The sequence below is a fragment of the Centroberyx affinis genome, unplaced genomic scaffold (genome assembly GCF_046629955.1).
Source record: "Centroberyx affinis isolate AG114_WGS23_722 - 3 ecotype Tasmania unplaced genomic scaffold, CSIRO-AGI_Caff_v1 ptg000131l_1, whole genome shotgun sequence".
Classification (NCBI taxonomy): Eukaryota; Metazoa; Chordata; class Actinopteri; order Beryciformes; family Berycidae; genus Centroberyx; species Centroberyx affinis.
The window spans coordinates 240,322-258,296 of record NW_027278831.1 but is presented as its reverse complement, the minus strand read 5'-3'; the positions used below and the strand labels follow the sequence as shown (position 1 = coordinate 258,296).

The 17,975-nt window shown below is 40.5% G+C and overlaps 1 protein-coding gene across 1 annotated transcript in view; it reads right to left on the bottom strand.

Moving 5' to 3' along the window:
* The window catches only part of rai14 (retinoic acid induced 14), a 45,939-nt gene that overhangs the window by 13,753 nt on the left and 14,211 nt on the right, over positions 1 to 17,975 (bottom strand). Inside the window, 5 exon segments of the mRNA XM_071530316.1 lie at positions 3,517 to 3,587; positions 3,890 to 3,947; positions 5,621 to 5,685; positions 5,932 to 6,020; positions 8,349 to 8,479. Coding sequence (XP_071386417.1) covers positions 3,517 to 3,587; positions 3,890 to 3,947; positions 5,621 to 5,685; positions 5,932 to 6,020; positions 8,349 to 8,479 — 414 coding nt within the window.

Sequence of the window (17,975 nt, the reverse complement as noted above, 5' to 3'; positions counted from 1 at the left end):
GTAAATCAGCACAAGCAAAGAAAAAAAACCCTCCAAAACTAAAGATGGGGAGTTCAGGATTAAACTCTGAGAATAGAGACATCTCCATGGACAGACATTTATGCTGTTAAACACGAAACAAGAAGTCATGTTCACGAAAAACAGAAACCCACTTGAAAATGCAGAGGAATCTCACGGCACAGTAAAACGTGTCAGCATAACTCTGTGTTTTATATTACAAGGCTACTGCTGCCACACACCACAGAGTACAAAACTATGTTGTGGGTTCCTCTGAGCTCTGCTAAAGACTTTAGCAGACTTCAGTCTGTCTGCTGAGTAGTTTTTATTTAGAGTCTGAAAGACAGAAATAAATTTCTCTTCTCAGGCTCGTTTGACTAACTGACTGACTGAGTGTGTGTGTTGTGTGTGTGTGTGTGTGTGTGTGTGTGTGTGTATGTACATACATGTGCACAGATATGTGAGTGAACATGAACAGATACACATGTTCATATGTTCATGTGTATCTGTGTGTGTGCATATAGAGACAGATGCATACCCGCAGGCCCATGTGTGTGTGTGTGTGTGTGGGGGGGGGGGGGGGGGGGGGGGGGTCATGTGAATGAATGTTTAATAGGTAGAGCATATGACAGACAACTTTAGAGAGTGTGTGTTTTCATACCACCTCTGTGTGGTGAAAAATGACAGAAGAAGTATGTGAATTAGTCATTGTATCTAAACAACTTTATAGGTGTTGTTGCAACTAAGAGAATCGCTGAGCAAAACATTTAATTCATGCGTTGGCTTAGCCACTACAGTTAGAAAACCTACTTCCTGGTATGTGGACATACAGGGCACCAACGTAGAGCTGGCTCGTGCTTGTATGACTCCTACCGTACCACCTAGTGTACGAGCGCACACTATATTTCCCTTGTGTCGGCTCTGCTCTGCACAGCCTCAAGAGCGCATATTGTAATTCCCCTTAGCACTGCGCATTGTAAAAAGCATTCTGCACGAACGAACAAATGAACCAACAAACACACAGAGCCTGGCTCGTATAGAGGTGCTCCTCTCAAATATCTAATAAAGCTACAGTGTAACTTTCATCATATCATTTCTAAGCAAAAAGCAAAGCAGCACTCAAGGTGCTCAACATTCTGAGTAGTGTTTAGTGTCTTCAGTCTGACTGTATAGTAGCAGTTTAAATGATGCTATATTACAGAGTTTCAGCAGTTTAGATGGTTCTATTTTATACCTATTCTATTCAGTTTATTGCGATATTGTATTGTGTTGTACTGTATTGCATTGTATTCTAGGTTCTGTAGCATTTGGCTGTAGCAGTTGCATGATTCTCTATAGTAGGGTAAAGTTGTATATTCCAATTTGTCCCATCTGTAGAAGTGTTCCATGACCCTTGGACCTACTCAAACTGAAAGCATGGATGCCAGTGAAATACCAAGCCACATCTGTGAATCCAGACTATATTGTGTAAAGGTTGGCTTTAGGGAGGTGTAATTTAAGTTGTTGGGAGTATGATTTTTTTCTCTAAGTAAGCTTTTATGGTACATAGTACCGCTGTTTCTGATCAGAATTTAAATTGACATGTACCTGATATTACGTAAACATTCTCCTTTATCCAACTGTGCAAATGCAAAACCTGGCAATCACAGATGGTCCTCTCTTTGTTTCTATATCTGTGTGTTTATTTAAGTCAGATACATAGATATAGTATGTTGTAGGCATGACGTATGCCTGGGGCTAACAAGCTGGTTTTTCCTCTCTTGTTCTGCTCTGCACAGTCAGAAACACAGCAATGTGTACCAGATGGCTTTGTGGTTCACTGTCTACATGTCAACTAACCGCTGCAGCCGACAAGACTCCTCAATTGTGTATCCAGCTATCAAGCTTGTACATGTGTAAGCACACACATGCACACGTGTTCACACATACAAAACTCACACGCACTTGGAGATGAGGACAGCTGGCAAAGTATATGCTGTTCGATGGAACAGACATCACACATCATACTCATGTCAACACAAAACATCAGCACCGCCTTTCAACAGACTCCAGTATTGTATATAATATTGTCTGACTCTTTGTCAAACATTCCTTTATAAAACCTGAGATGTGGATGGGCAGGAAATTCCCAATTTCTTTTAAGGGTGGAAAGAAATTGGAATTTTGCAGTTATATTTTCAGTGAAATGTCTAAATTGCCCATGTTGTATACCCAGTTTCCCAAAAGTGTCGTACCAAGAAGATCCTTTTTGTTTTGGCTTAATGATATTGGAATTGAAATGGAATTTTTGGACAACCCAACTTGGCTAATTGAGTTTTGCTATGCCACCGTAATAGTCTTACAAAGAAATGGCTATTTCAGCTGCCTCTCCACATGCAAAAAAAGAACACTTTATTTAACATTTGACGTTCACGTTTATCCCAATGTGCCATAGAAAATAAAATACATACAGTATCTGGTGGGGTCTGCACCCACAGTGCCAAGATTCATTAGAGAAACCTGATACTGTAGAGCTTAAAGTTCCTATACCCAGTGGCAAATTGGCAGCTTGTTACTGGTTTAGAAAACCACAAGATACAACTCCTCCCACACTTAAACAAGCATGAGGCTGTAATAAATGTTAATTGGAAATAACATAACATCTTTATATGTAGGGTGAGAGACCTTTTGTATGTGTTTGTCTCCAATAGGGCAGCTGTGGCGTGACACTATATATGAAAAGGAAAATAAAAGGGAATCACTTTTTCTCTTTTTCTTTTACTTTTCTCTCTTTCTCTCTCGCTACTTTCTTTTACACACACCCATACACACACATACACACACACACGCTCATACACCCCAGTTGGGTAGAAACCACAGGCATGGAACGTCACTCCAATGGAGACCACATGTCTGCGGCTGGAGAGCAGAGTTCCCACAGTATAGTGACCCTCCACCACACATACACACACACACACACACACACACACACACACACACACACACACACACACACACACACACACACACACACACACACACACACACACACACTATTAATCAATATTAAAACAGGGAAGGACAAGCGAGAGGAAATTCCTGTATTAATGAAATTCCTTCATATCATAAGAGCTTTACAGCTGTGAATGACTACTATGAATTTAAGTCTCATAGCAAAGTTATCATTGCTTTTCCTCTGCTCTCTTCATAGACTTGAAGAGAAGTAACACTCATAAAGGGATGCAGACAGCATTATAATGAGGGATGGGAGATATTTGACAGGAGATAAATGCAGATGGTATCCCCTTGTGAATACAGAGGAGAAAGACAGGTAAATCTAACGTGTGCAAACAACAATTTACCTGCCTTCAATCCCCCTGAACAAATAACCCTTTGGAAATAACACAGAAGAAAGCAATATGATTGGGACTTAATGGAGCATTTTTGTGGTCTTAATTCTGTTTCAGAGGCCTTTCCACGCTGCCAGGAAAAACATAAGTCTGGGGGAAAAACAGTAGAAGTAAACGTCAAAGTACATACTGCATCTCTCAGGTTGATGGGACTCTTGTGTTCACACAGCAGTTGGACAGTCTGGATGTTCCCGCTGACAGCTGAGGACACAACAAAACAACAGTCAAACAATGTCACAGAGCACAGGCAGGTGCCCACAGATAGCAGCGCGGCAAAGTTTGGTGGATCTGGCGACACGTGTGCTCCTTCTGGCTCAGGATTGGTCAGCCAATTTTCTCTCCTTTGTCCATCTGTCTGTTTTTCAACTGTCCAAATATATAAAAAACTGTAGAACAGAACAGCACAAAACACAGTCGACCCCAAAATACAATAGTAAAAATTGAAAAATAGTTTTGTTCTATTCATAACTTAATATAACTTGATATTTACAGTAAACACTTACCCGCATGATGCAGCGCAGTCTTCCCTGAGCTGTCTACAGCATCAACTGCACATTTACTCTGGAGAGGAAACAGAAAAAACTTAGAGGTGCAAATTCATCATGTTAGACACAAATTATGAGTTTCATTTAAGGGAAATTCTACCCTTGGATACTCTCTATCATCAATCTGTCATGTGCAATGCATTCCAGGAGTTATTCTGTGATGAAGTGTTGTAATTTACCATTTTGGTGAACTCACTTTCCCTCAACCTGCCTTGTCTACTTCTACTTCAGGTAGTGATTTCCTAAATTTCCCAGAATGCCTCTTGACAACCCCCAGAGAACGTGCCTGAGTTTTTCCAGTCTACAAAAACTTGTGTCAGGTCCCTTCCTTAAAACACAACATGTTTTGTGGTTGCATTGTATTCTGGTCTACTGAGGCTACTGTCTGTGGAGCAATTGGTCTCTCTGCCTCTTCTACGGTGGATTTCTCCCTGTATGATTGTTGAAAGTTGGTACAAAATGGCAGCTTGAGAAAGAAGCCCTTGCTCTTTGATTCTGAAGGACTGACACCAAAACCTGACAGTTTACAGCTGATGTTTTAGATAAGATAGTTAAAATTGTTCTGCTAATAAAACTCCATTCTAGCTGCATTGGAAATATCTTGGCATAACGTCCTCTTACAAAACTGAGATGTTTGCAGCAAACTTAATACAAATTTGTCACGCATTTGCAGCAAATTATATCATTTGCCACAAAATTGGCAAACTTTGGCAGTGTTTGCCAGTTGTGGTGAAGCTGCTGCATACTTCTGGCAACAATGTCATTATTTGCTGCTAGTGGTAAACAGTTGGCCAGAATTGTAAGTCTGGTGACCAATATTACAAAATATTGTCAGAACCTAACCATGCAGATAATATCTGGGAACTACATGAATCCAAAAAGGTCAAGAGCATTACCATTGTGTCTTTCACTATGGGTATATGCAAACTTGCATGCATGTGTGTTCAGGCAGGTGTGTATTGCCGAGATGCTGCTGACTGTCAGGAGTTAGTTAGGTCAGCAGATTAGAGCAGCAAGTGTGTGTGTGTGTGTGTGTGTGTGTGTGTGTGGGTCAGCAGATCTCAGTGGGAGCAGAGAATCAGCAGACTGAATAAATGAAGCAGCAAGACAGATTGATTTCAGGCATCTCACAGAATAGTGAGACTATTCAGACTATTACTTACAGCACATGCTTCTGCTTTCACACATTATTTACTTGCTACACCAACTAAAGGTCACTTAGGTCAGTAAAGCACCCAAGACTAAGTTCTGCCGGGTGATTCGTGGATTTGCTGCCATAAAAAAATATTAATTCTAAATGTTTCATGATGCATTATACACATTTCTTGTGTATAATGCATCATGAAAACATTTCACTAAAAATACCACCATAGTATCTTATCACCACTAAAACACCATAGGACCATATTATTTATCAATGGCTACACCTTGTGTAAATAAATACCTAGCTTGATATGGTTCAGCATGTTGTTAAATTATTAGGCCTGGATTGATTTACTGGGTTGAAATACAACTCAAGTGAACTCAGTGATCAAGCTTGCCTGGCCAAAGCTTTAAATTTAAAACTTTAGACAGATAGGTCAGCGCTAAAGTGTGTCTGGCAGTGCAGGTAGAAAAAGTAATGCACTTTTGGGGACATAAATCACAATTCATCACTTTTCTAAGCCTCCTCCACTCTCTCCACTTTACCTGAATGAGCTTTTTGGAACACTCCACATGGTTGTTTTTGGCAGCCAGGTGTAAAGCAGTGAAACCTGAACAGAAATCAAGAAATAGTCTAGTTAAGATCTTAGTAAAATCAAAGATCTTAATCACTAACTGTGGTATTTTAGTCTATGTATCTTTCTATATGCTGCTTAATCAAATATAACTGAAACAATGTACACTTTACTGTTGTTGCATAAACTAAAGGGTAGGAAATGAAAGAAAGCTTGTTTCAAGGAATGGGACTACAGAGGGTAAAAAAGACAACATTTTTAGGCATAACAGTATCTACATACCTGCAGCATCAGTGACTGACAGGTCAGCTCCATGGGCCATGATGACAGATAGGCAGTCTGTCTGGCCGCGTGTGGCTGCTACATGAAGACTACACACACAAGACACACACACAAACATACAACAAGAACAAAACATTTAAAACAGATTAAATATTAAACATTAAAAAAACACATTAAACATAAAAAAGCAACAGACAGACGAAAACTATTCTTTCCATACTAGTTTTCAGAGTAAGGTCTAGGATGTTCCCAAAGGATTGTGGGTAGCACCATTGGATAGCTGCACACAGTATAGACATATTATAGACATATTTTATATCTTCAGGTTTCAGAATTCAACTTGTCCATGAAACAGTTTTATTCTAAGTGTCTATGGCATAGGAGGATTTCAGGTAAAGTATTTCCTTTGTGTGCAAAAGAATGCCATAAGCCAACATCTCACATCTCAACCTGTATGCAAAAAAAAAAGCCCATTCTCTCCTTTTTGTTTGTGTTTGTGTTTGTGTCTGTGGTAGGCAATCAATACAACCCTTTTCAGCTCGCCAAGCAGAATAAAAAAAAGGCACAGACACGCACAACCTTCTCTTAGTATGTGAGTAGGACACACACACACTCTGACACACACACACACACACACACGCAACCATGCCCACATGCCTTTCTATCAGGTTTTATCACCATAGAGACACTGTAGACTCCTCCTTTGTGGGTCCTGAAAAGATTGGAGCGTTGAGATCCCAAACCACCACATCCATCATGATTTACAAAGGCTGTGTGCGTGTGTGTGTGTGTGTGTTTGTGTGTGTGTGTGTGTGTATGAGCCCACGCATGCATGTGTGTGTGCGTGTATGTGTCCACACCAAGGGAAGGTCAAGGATGTGAACTACTGGTGAAATAAAAAGCCTGTGTGTGCCAATGTGTGTGTGTGTTCCCGTGTGTGAGCACACACACGCATACATTTGTCCCTGCATGTGTGCATGTGAGTGGATGTTATTGGCTCGGCGTGAGCTGCTGAACACATTGAGGTCAGTGGGTGTTGTGTTTCAGAAAAGAAAGAGGTCAAATATTAACACTGAGCCTCTGTGTTATCAACAATCTCAACCAGTGGGGCAAAGAGCTCTGCTGCCTCCAGACACAAAGAACCTGGCTCTCAAAACAGAGGATCTCACAGAGGCTGCTCAATGACTTTAAAGGGTTGCAAAATGATTGAAATTATAATAAAACTAATACATTATCATGTTTATGAGCTTTGTGCTTTTTTTTCTCATGAAATCGTCAATATTTGCTGCCTCTAGGCTTTTTTTTTTCAGTAATTAATCAAGCCAGAAGGGTAAGCTGTCCCATGAGCCTACTATTGTTCAGACCAGTAGCAAGCTTAGAAATGACTGGGAAATGTGAAGTAGGCTAAAGTGTAGATATAGGGTAGCATAAAGGTGTTTAGGTGTTTTCCCAAAATGGTACAAAGGATAATCGCATCATATCCTGTGTATTGGTATGTGAAGCCTATCCTGAAAGAGGAAATACAAATCATCGTCTGCACGCCTATGAGAATTACATGCCATAAAAACTGAGAACCACACTGTTCTGTGTTCGGCTTTGCCTCATGGCCTGGAACCCACTGGAATGATGTGAAGGCACAGCAAATCCTACATTTAATAAAGCCTCTATTGTTGGGAAAGTTGTTTGCTTCATAAGCATGCATGACTAGAGCACTGTATAACTAGAAAAAGCACGCCTTAACCTCTCGACAAGCAAAAACTGTCGTTGTGTGCTGCATGCTCACTGCAAGGTGGAGTGCCGATAATTAAAGAGAATGGACAGGTGGACGAGGAGGAAGATGAACAGGACTTTGTACCTCTAGACTGGTGATGCAAGGCACAGAAAGGGAGAGGGAATTCAGGATTTTTTTCCTCATGACCACTTTTTGACAATGACCTACTCCAAAATGGAAAAATAATGTATACTTCTCTTATTCCCAATAAAGAAATAGCCACGGCTCTTAAAATTGAACTTTGGTCAAAACACTGATTTCCCAGTAGAGATGTTGCCCTTTTTTATGATGACAAGTTGTAATGAAACTTCAGCTTGGCAGTCTATGATATATTTTGGGTATTTTTTTTATAACTTAACCTCCTTTAAGTTATTTTATTGAGTATGTCAGGCACATTTTTAGAACTTCAGCCAATAAAACTGAGCACCTTCCATTTTATAAAACGCATACAGTCAGCCTTTGGTGTGATATCATATACTTTTTCTACTTGTCATGAGGAAGCCAATGCAGACTATTCTCTCTATTATTCTAAAATAATAATTCCTCTGCAGGAATGATTTGCAGCAGTAGGCACGCACTAAAAAGTGAGATTTCTGTGTTGGCTAAATGTGTTCAAAACCCACTTGTTTTGTCCTTTTGTACTTACGCTGATTTGCCCTCACTGTCAAGCTTGACAGCGCTGGCACCTTTCTTGGCGAGGAGCGATGCCACCTTCTCCACCTCGCCATGCTCCACCGCAGCGAGCAGACGCTCATCATTCTTGTTCCACTCATGGGCCTACAGGGGGTGGTAGGGAAGAGGGAGAGACAGAGAGAGAGAGGGAGAGGGAGAGGGAGAGAGAGAGAGAGAGAGAGAGAGAGAGAAGCAAGGAATAGATATGAAAAATGATCAAAAAGAATGGGGAGAGAGAAGGGGAAGAAAATAAGAGAATGTGTTATTTATGTATTGCATAAAAAATGTATGTATTTCAAATTAAGAATCACAGATTAAAAGCATCAAAGTGCAATGAGAACAATGAAATTACTCCTCAGCAGTCGGAATAGTTTTACAGATACTTATATTATTACTGTGTGTATCTATGATTCTTATTACAAAGAAAATATTTTACATCAGCCCCTCCCCCTCTCTCTAATCATGATGTATACATTCCTTCCAATAAAACCCAGTAAAAATGGCTGAGATGCTCTGAATGTGAGTAATGTTCCTCAGGAGGAGAGAGTGTTATTTTGGCTCTGCTATGGTCCACACAAAAACAAGTGTGCCTTTTTTGCACGCACACGCACACGCACACGCACACACACACACACACACACACACACACACACACACACAGACAAACACACACCAGCACACGCACATATTCCCATGTGGACACACACACATACACACACGCAGTCAAACACACATACATATTCATGCTAACACACGTGGAAATTTAAATGCAAAGTTGTAAATTGGTCGCATATGTGTGTGTTAGCGCGCACAGACACAGGCACACACAGAGCAAATGGCCCCACATTAGTTTTGTTGACAGCTTGTTCAGATAGAGAGAAGTCAGCTATTGGAGAGCTTCAAGCATGACCTCATACAAAGGCAATCTTGCTACATTGCAGTCTGATGGCACACAACACAGCACAGCAAAGCTTTAAGAGCTGTCCGCCACAGCACTTTGTCTTGCCAAAAACACAACTAAACACTGAAAACCATAAGGAAAACACATCTACTGTAACCATATGGAAAAGCACAGGAATGGACACACAAATTATAACAAACCATAATCAGGCATGCCAAACCAGGAAAGAACAACCATGACCATAACCTAAACATATGGCCGACCATTTAGGCTTTTTGAAGGAGAGTGGACAGCTCATCTTCCTTCAGCGTTTTATCTGTTTTTCATACATTGCAGTGAAGATAGATAGGAAAGGGATGGAAAATGCACTGGATGTAAATAAATTCTATTCCTTAACCTGACAGCATAGTATGAGGGAGATTTGAAATCATGCAGTCAAAACATATGGGCAGTTTAAAGTCCATTAGTCGACTCAGTCATCAGGGAAACCCCCTTCTACCACAACCTGTACATATTAGGATGTGGTACAGTATTAGATTTGACCTGATAGCCCACTGACCTACACATGATAAGGGGGTGAACTCTCTGACTCCCTAAATAGTTGTGGTGGCAAACTGTATCCTATTTTAAGGAAGCAATAAGCCAACATAGCGATACATGGTGTAAATAGCCTCTGTGGCATACACCCAAATGCTATCACTGCAGTACATTTTGCACAGCTGGTGGAAAAATGCTAGGCTATAAAAATCCCTTCCAGCCGCTAGCAAGAGCACTGAGCTATGGAGCAATAGAACCAGGAAGTAGGACCAATGAGGGAGTAAAGAGAATAAATTATTGGTGGCGTTCTGGATGTGAAATATAGAAGAAACTGTACGCCTAAGCAGTGTAATTTTTTTCACCCTTTTCATACAAAAGGCGATGGAATTTTGTTTCTCATCCTTATATTCTATACCAATGTCCCACACAAATTATATCAATGGCTCCTCATTTTCTAGTTTTCATATCACTAAACCAGGAGGTAAGATACTATTTAGGAGGTGCTGTAAGAGGAGACAGTTGACAGGCTGGGAATAACACACTGGGTATAAACACACTCAGCTGAGCACATCTGACACCCAGGGAGAACTTATGGAAAAAGACATTTGAAACGGCAATCGTGCCCGCAGAATATATATCACAGTCATGCACACATACATGTCAGATGGCAACACAAGCATGCGTGCACATGCAACAGCACAGAGCGGAAAAGAAGAGGGAAGGTTACATTTCAGCGTTTGAGAAGTGGACCTTAGCTGCTGTAGGTGTTGTTTTCTATGTTTTTCCATTGTACTGCTCTACTGTATACTGTGTGTGTGTGTGTGTGTGTGTGTGTGTGTGTGTGTACATGGGGGCAAGTGAAAGTGGAACAGAGAAGTGAGACAACGTGAGGCTCTTAGTGTCTGTCACTATGATTGGCTTGCAGTGAAATATGACACAGCAGCAGATAGCTGAAGCTAGAATAGACACATCGCATATGGTCTGGCGGTTAGGATTCCCTGTTTTCACTTAGGTGGCCTGGGTTCGCCGACCGGCATTCCGGTATGGGAATGGGATGATGGTCTCATGATTTTCATAAGTCATGCGTCAGAGCAAGGCAGTGAATAAACCACCGCAATCAAATACTAAAAGATGGATATACTCAAGAGATGATAGAAGGAAGGAAAAGAAAACAGAGAGAGAGAGAAACGGGACATAGCAGAAGAAAATGGAAAAGAAAATGTCTAAGAAATTAAACAAAGCACTCAAAGTTGTGACTTGCTTCTTTCCAAGTGTGTTGAGTGAGCAGGAATTAAAGCTGAGACAGAGGTAATTTTGAATGTTCCCTGTGCTTCGGCCACCCTAGTTTTACCATTTTTTTTAAAGACAACATGAAATGGCACTTTGAGAGTGGTTTGCTTCCATTATTCAACGTACTTCCAGTTGAAACAGTGACTGAACTTGTTTAAGGGCACCCAGTACCTTTCCTGGGGCCTCATTTACAAACACTGCATATGCACAAATCGGGGCTAGAAAGATGCGTACACCACTTTCCACACAAAAGTGTGGATTTATAAAAACCAAACTCGATGTGACAATGTGCTTACCTGTATGGAAACTTTGACCCATTTGTTCACACATTTTGGAATGGCGACTCTGATGTCAAAGCAGTGAAATAAAATAAAATGCCCTAATAACACTTTCAATCACTTCTTTAGGCTCGATATTAAATTACACAGACTTCTAGTAATCATATCTCCACTGGCACTGACACTGATGTGCAGCACGATTCTTGGCGTCAGCCTTTATATTGGACCATTTCTTTTTAAAAGGATCCGGTTCTCAGAGCTGGCAGCATTAACTGCTGCTGTGACATGTTGCCACTCAAACTTTTTATGGTTGGTGATACTCGAACTGAGGCCACCAAACACTTCTGGCCTCTTCTCAACCTCCCAACAAGCATTTAATTTCACTCTCTGTGAAAGTTCTCTTTTTAGTCTTCCGCACCATTTTCTCACACAAAGAGAACAGAATGACAAGTACATTTATTTGCATATCAGTATTCATGAAGGCCGTTTCATTAACCACTTATGGGTAATTGTGGAAGTCAACATGGTGGGACGTGAGGCTCGGTCACAGGATTTATAAAGCGTACACATAGGGCTGGGTGATATGGTTGAAATCAATATCATGATAATCATAAGGATTTTTCTCGATATCAATATATATCACAATATGGTTCATGTATGCAAAATCACGTTAAATAATCAAATTAATGTTCATCTCATTGAACCGAATGGTAATGTTAGGTGTGATGTCAAACAAAACTGAAATTTTCAAATAATATTCCTACCATACCTCATTTTATCAGAGTTTTTAAGTAAAATTTTCTTGTCATCATCAATTTAGACAGCAGAAATGTGTGTCACAATATTAAAATATCTTCATATCATCACGATACGATTCCACTGAAAGACGATAAACAATAATATTGAATTATCGCCCAGCCCTACGTACTGTACACACAGTTTTATAAATCAGATATTTTTTTGTTGTACGCACCTGTCCTCTTTAGTACATACGTAACCTTTTAGTGTGGGATATACGCACAGTTTTATAAATGAGGCCCCTGGTCACGTGACAGGTGGACACCAGGACAGGTGGAATATACTGCCACGCAGTTTTGCCATGGCAGCAGTGGCAAAACAAACACGCCCCTAAACATGACAGATCAAGTAAGAGAGGCAGTCATATTTTCAATCATTGATGGTGCGCTGTCATTGAATGTGGTTTAATTCAGTTGTCAGTCTAGTTTAGACTCCCAAAAAGTCTGGGGAACTGGTTTAAAGTGGTCGCAAACAGCTCTGTAATGTACAGTTGTAGGTAACGTGTATTGATATGTTTGGCTTTGGCATTCGGTTTGTGCTGCATGCCTAAACCAGGAAGAAACATGTAATGCAAAAGAGTAAAGTCACACAGAATTCCATCTAAGCTAAAATAGCCCCATGCAAACCAGACACCTTCTGTTTTGACTGGGTGCATTCATTTGGAGTGAATGCACCCATGGTACTGGAAGGTGCTTTGGATTAAGGGTGTTCATCAAATGGCATAGGTAGAGTGTCAAATATTTTGTTGAGTGTCTTTCTTTTTTCAATAAGCTTTTGTTGCCCTAGTAAGCTACTTTCATTCAAATAAGCTACTGACCACACATGACTGTCTTAATGTTAGCCAAAAACAATGTTGCATATGTTTCCACGTTTCCATATTTTGCATATGCAAAACTAATATGGAACCTTATGCAACGTGTCAGACATTGTTGTGACATTTCTTATTGACTATCTAGCTAAAACATATACAATGAACATATAATGGACTTAGTGGGCAGTTATATACTTTGTCAATTGTGATCCATTGTTGTATCAAATAAAACACTGGCAATCAACTTTTGTTACTGTTCATGGTGTCTGCATGTACAAGTTCTTACCCTCTAGCTGATGCATATTCCTGTAGGAATAGATGGACTTGTATCTACTCATTTCCAATATCTTTGCCAAAGCAAATTTATTGGTTGTGTTAACAAGCCAGACCCGCTACCTTTACTGGAAACGAAACAATTTATGCCTGCAGCAAGTTCATATACTGAATGTGCTCCTTGTGCTGTATCAACACTGTACTTTTGTTGAAGAAGACTCCCACACAATAAATCAAGGGAGACAACAGGACAGGAATAAGAATATTCACTATGATCTAACCGTTTGTGTTCTTGGTGTTCACTCATGCAGCAAAGGTGCAACCTGCGGTATGAAATGCTCATGACTTTCAGAGTTGTTCAATCAGCAGAGCGTGTCAAACATGACACGGATGGATATCAAAAAAGACCTAATCCTGGTACAACGCAGCCGGATGGAAGTGCACTCAGTTCAGCTTTAGGAAGGATGATGGGAATAATGTAGGTTGCACATAGTTGTTCACAGATAAAAGATGAAGGCTTTTGCAACAGGCCTTACAACGAAACCACTAGCACAGCTCAACCTTGAAATTCACCCACCCAAGATTTGCATAGAGAAACCTAGAGGAGACAGAGCAGAACTGAATGTGGTCAACCACACAACCCTGTCAGATCGTCTGTAGGGCAGTAAGAGGACAAACCTGGTAATTAGAAATTAGTGCAGTTTTAGTGAGAAGGGCAATCACACATATTTTATGAAAGCAGAAATAAGGTATGGACTAGTGCAGTGTTTTGAAACTAAAATCCAGGGATATGGGTAAATGTTTTGGTTCAGAGCTGTGTACTACAATTAAAAAAAGCTCAATATAAAAGCACACAGTAACATCCTGGGTGCCCACAAAGTCAGACTCCCATTTGTCAACTATTGGGTCTCATACTAGCTTTGGGAAAGAGTTGTTCATGTTGTCATTGCCTTGTCAGCTGCCCTCTATAAGAAACTGAAGGATACTTAGGCCAAAAGAAAAGGGCAGGAAGGCAGCCACTGACCCTGCCCATCCTCACAGCCATGTCTTCTAAAAACTGTCCTGTGGGAAACCATATCAGTCCAAGACCACCCATCTCCTCAAAGGCTTCTTCCCAAGTGCTGTCACCCCTCCTAAGACTCACCCCCTGCAACCCTCCTCCACAAACTCTGGACTCCTCCTCACTATCAAACAGAAATGTCTACTGTTACAATTTGTTACCATGCAATTTGTCATGTTTTGTGTAACAGGGAAGTCATTACTTACAGTGTCTGCACAACTCTGTGTACTTCAGACCCTTTGACACTTTTGTGTGTCAGGATGGAATGCAGGTTCTCCAGTGGTCAAGATAAATGTAATTAATGTCATTATATTCAGTAGAGCTTTCTCTTGGTACACTGAAGCATCACACTACTGAACACGCAATGCATTTCACTCTACAGCAGCAAGAATCAAAAGTAGAACAACTTGCACACCTTCTAACTTGTTCAAAAAAGCCTCAGTGAATCAATCCTTATGCTGGGATAGATGCTAAATCCATATTTTAATTAGACATAGGTGCACAAACTTGAGTTAAAAAGCGGCAAACATTTCAGTCCTCAGACTATCATCGGTGCTACTGATTCATTGAGGCTTTTTGCCCATGGCGGATAGTGTGTGGGTTTCTCTACAGTATTCTGCACAGTATTCCTCAACTGATGCACCCAAGGAAACCCTCTGAATTCTTACTCCTACCATAGGTGCAGTATTAAAGTGTTTTAGCTACTATTCTACAGCAGCTGTACAGTATATACTTGTCATATCTTTGCACAAATGTCCCCAAAACAAAATACTCTTCATTTATTGTACTTTGCAATTAAAGCGATTCTGAGTCTGAGATTCACAAATAATGAATGAAATATCCAAGATCATAGGAATAACGTGAATTCTGCTTCTGAGGGTTTTCCTTATAAAAATACTGGTTTCAACAATTAAAAATAGAATGAGAGATAGATGAGATAAGACTACCTGACTATAATGTAAGGTAAGAATCCCCTCCTCTGGAACTTGGAGTATCACACATGTCGAGTGCCTTTTACCATAACCTGACAGATACTTACAATTTAGTGATAAAATGTGTAACCTTTAAAAAAAAAAAACATGAACAAACATTTATGCATATAAAGAAAACAGCCACTATTGATATAGAAAATGTGAAATAAAAGTATCCCAATAACAACAATTTTAACACTTCAACAAAACTACTAAGTGGGAAAAAAATGGAAAGAAAAAACCCCCCCAAAAATTGGAATGGACTTGGACCCCAAAACAAAACACCCCCAACCACGAAGCTGCAAGAAGAAATTACAGGAGAGACACTGATGTACTGTATAGCATGATCCTGCCTAATGGCCTATGTGATTTTAATAGGCTGACCTAAACTGAAGGGCCATCTCGATGGAGCGGAGTGACACTGATAGCATTAGGCTACATTCTAATGGACAGGTTTAAGTGGAGCGGAATGCGCTGCTCCAGTTTCGATCCCATACACAACATCGCAGAGAGGCTGGTGAAAAAAATCATGTGCCGACAGAGGAGGTACAAAATCAGTGCAGAAAAAGTGATTGGACAAAGTGTTTTCTGAGCCAAAAGGGGGTAGCCTATAACGCCGGAGGGGGATTTTGCCTGTTTCTGGAGAGTGCGCCAACATGTGTTAGTAGTAGACCCCTTTGTGAGTGCAGGCGTGCACTGGTGGGGAAAATAAAATCTTCAAAATGAATCATCATTTTTCAGGTGTCTCCTGATCTACATAAGAAGACATATTCAAAAAACCTACCACTAAGATTCAAAGTTCACCTACAGGTCCTCATTCTGGGGAAATAACTGATGTATTTTTTTTATTTGATTAATTTTTTATTAAATGATTTCTGTCACGGTTTACTAGCATTCATGAGTCCATGCAATGCAAAATATGCTGTATATCTGGTAGCTGCAAGATAGCAGATTAGTGCAAAAGAAACATGGTAAACTCAATTGAGTACTTGTGTCCTCACGGGAAAAGGGTTGTAAACCACTGAGCAAGGAGGAAAAAACAAGGTGGAGTCACTCACATGACAAGATTCAGAAATTGGTGCACAGTGTATGAGCGGTAAAGATTTTCATCAATTTGGTCATTTCATCTTTTGCATACTCAGAGGGTGGAAATACCTGTACACAAGCAGAAAACTTGAAAACCTGTAATGAAAATCAACATTTTGGAGCTGATGTATTCTGTTAATTTTTCATACTGTAAAACTAATATCAATACCCAAAATCAATGACACCAGCCCGAGCTCCTGGCATCTGAAAAACCCTTTAACTCCTCCTACTGCAGCATCTGGCCACAGCAGAGCACAAAGCACATCAGTTACTGTATGAGGCGATTTGGCCCCAAATCGCGGGGTGACAGCTAAGCCAGCACACAAGGCATGAACTCTAAATGCCTTTGGACAATATCTGCTTGTGCTGGGTTCTGTGGGCTTAGCCTACATTGGCTTGCACTGGACAGCATGGGTTTAGCCCACATGGGGTTGCACCAGCAATAAGTAATGGGTCACTAATCAGGAGATTATAAACCAGTAAGACCACTATCATTATGTATGTACAACTGAGCAGTTAAATGGATCTCTCTCTCTCTCTCTCTCTCTCTCTCTCTCTCTCTCTCTCTCTCCCCAACCACCCCCATTCTCTCTCTGGTTCTGTCTGTCTGCCTCTCTTTCAGTTTCTCCCTCTCTCTCCGTCTCTTGTTCAGTGATAAGAGTGTTTACAGTGGGATCAGGGTGTGGACGGTAGTGTTTGTTCCCACTCTGTCTTTAGCCTGACACTCATTAAGACACACAGAGAGACTGCTGATAACACTAAGTGTTTCCTGTTTGTCCACGCCAGAGGCTGGTTGCAAGGACAAGGACAAGAGTGCAGGGGGGGAAAAGAGAGAGAGAAAGAGGTACAAAGATAGGGAACAGGGTAAGGGACAATGAATTGGTAGAGAGACATGCAGAGAGAGAGAGGGGGGGGGGGGGTTAGGATAGATATCAATCAGCATTTCACTATATTAAAAAGTCTATTTTTAATTGCTCTAAGTATTGCTATAATTTATTAATAATATAGTGACTCTCTCACCTCTTATTCCTTCTTCCTTACTTCCTTACTTCCCTCCTAATACCAGATGGAAATTACACCCGTGTCTTACAGGTATACATTTCTTTCTTTGTATGTATGGAAATGTGTCTTCCAACTTCAAAGCATCACTACAAGCCTGGAGTAGAATCTAAAGAAAACAGATGCTCATCAAGTACATCAAGCGTTCATCAATCTAATGGTTTCTGCATAAACATGTCTCCAGAATGGCTTTCCTGTTCCTCTGAACCTCCTCAGTTCTCTGAAGGAAAAACAAACCAAGACCGGAAAACAGCAATTCCTACATTACATTCTGTATGTTTATAGAGTTTAGCCACTTAAGAGGATATGGCAGTTCAATAGAAAAACATTTACCTTAGAAAACCCTCTACATTTCCTTCCAAAGCGGACAAAATCACATCTTTGCTGATCTACAGATTAAAAGGTGTTTGTTCTTCTTTGATTTTATTCTGGACAGAGAGACTATGTGTGTGACTTCTGTCAACATCCTGCAGCTTTTGAATCCACCTGTCCCCTCTTCCACACTTCACTCTCCTGTTTGTCTTCACTACTTTCTAA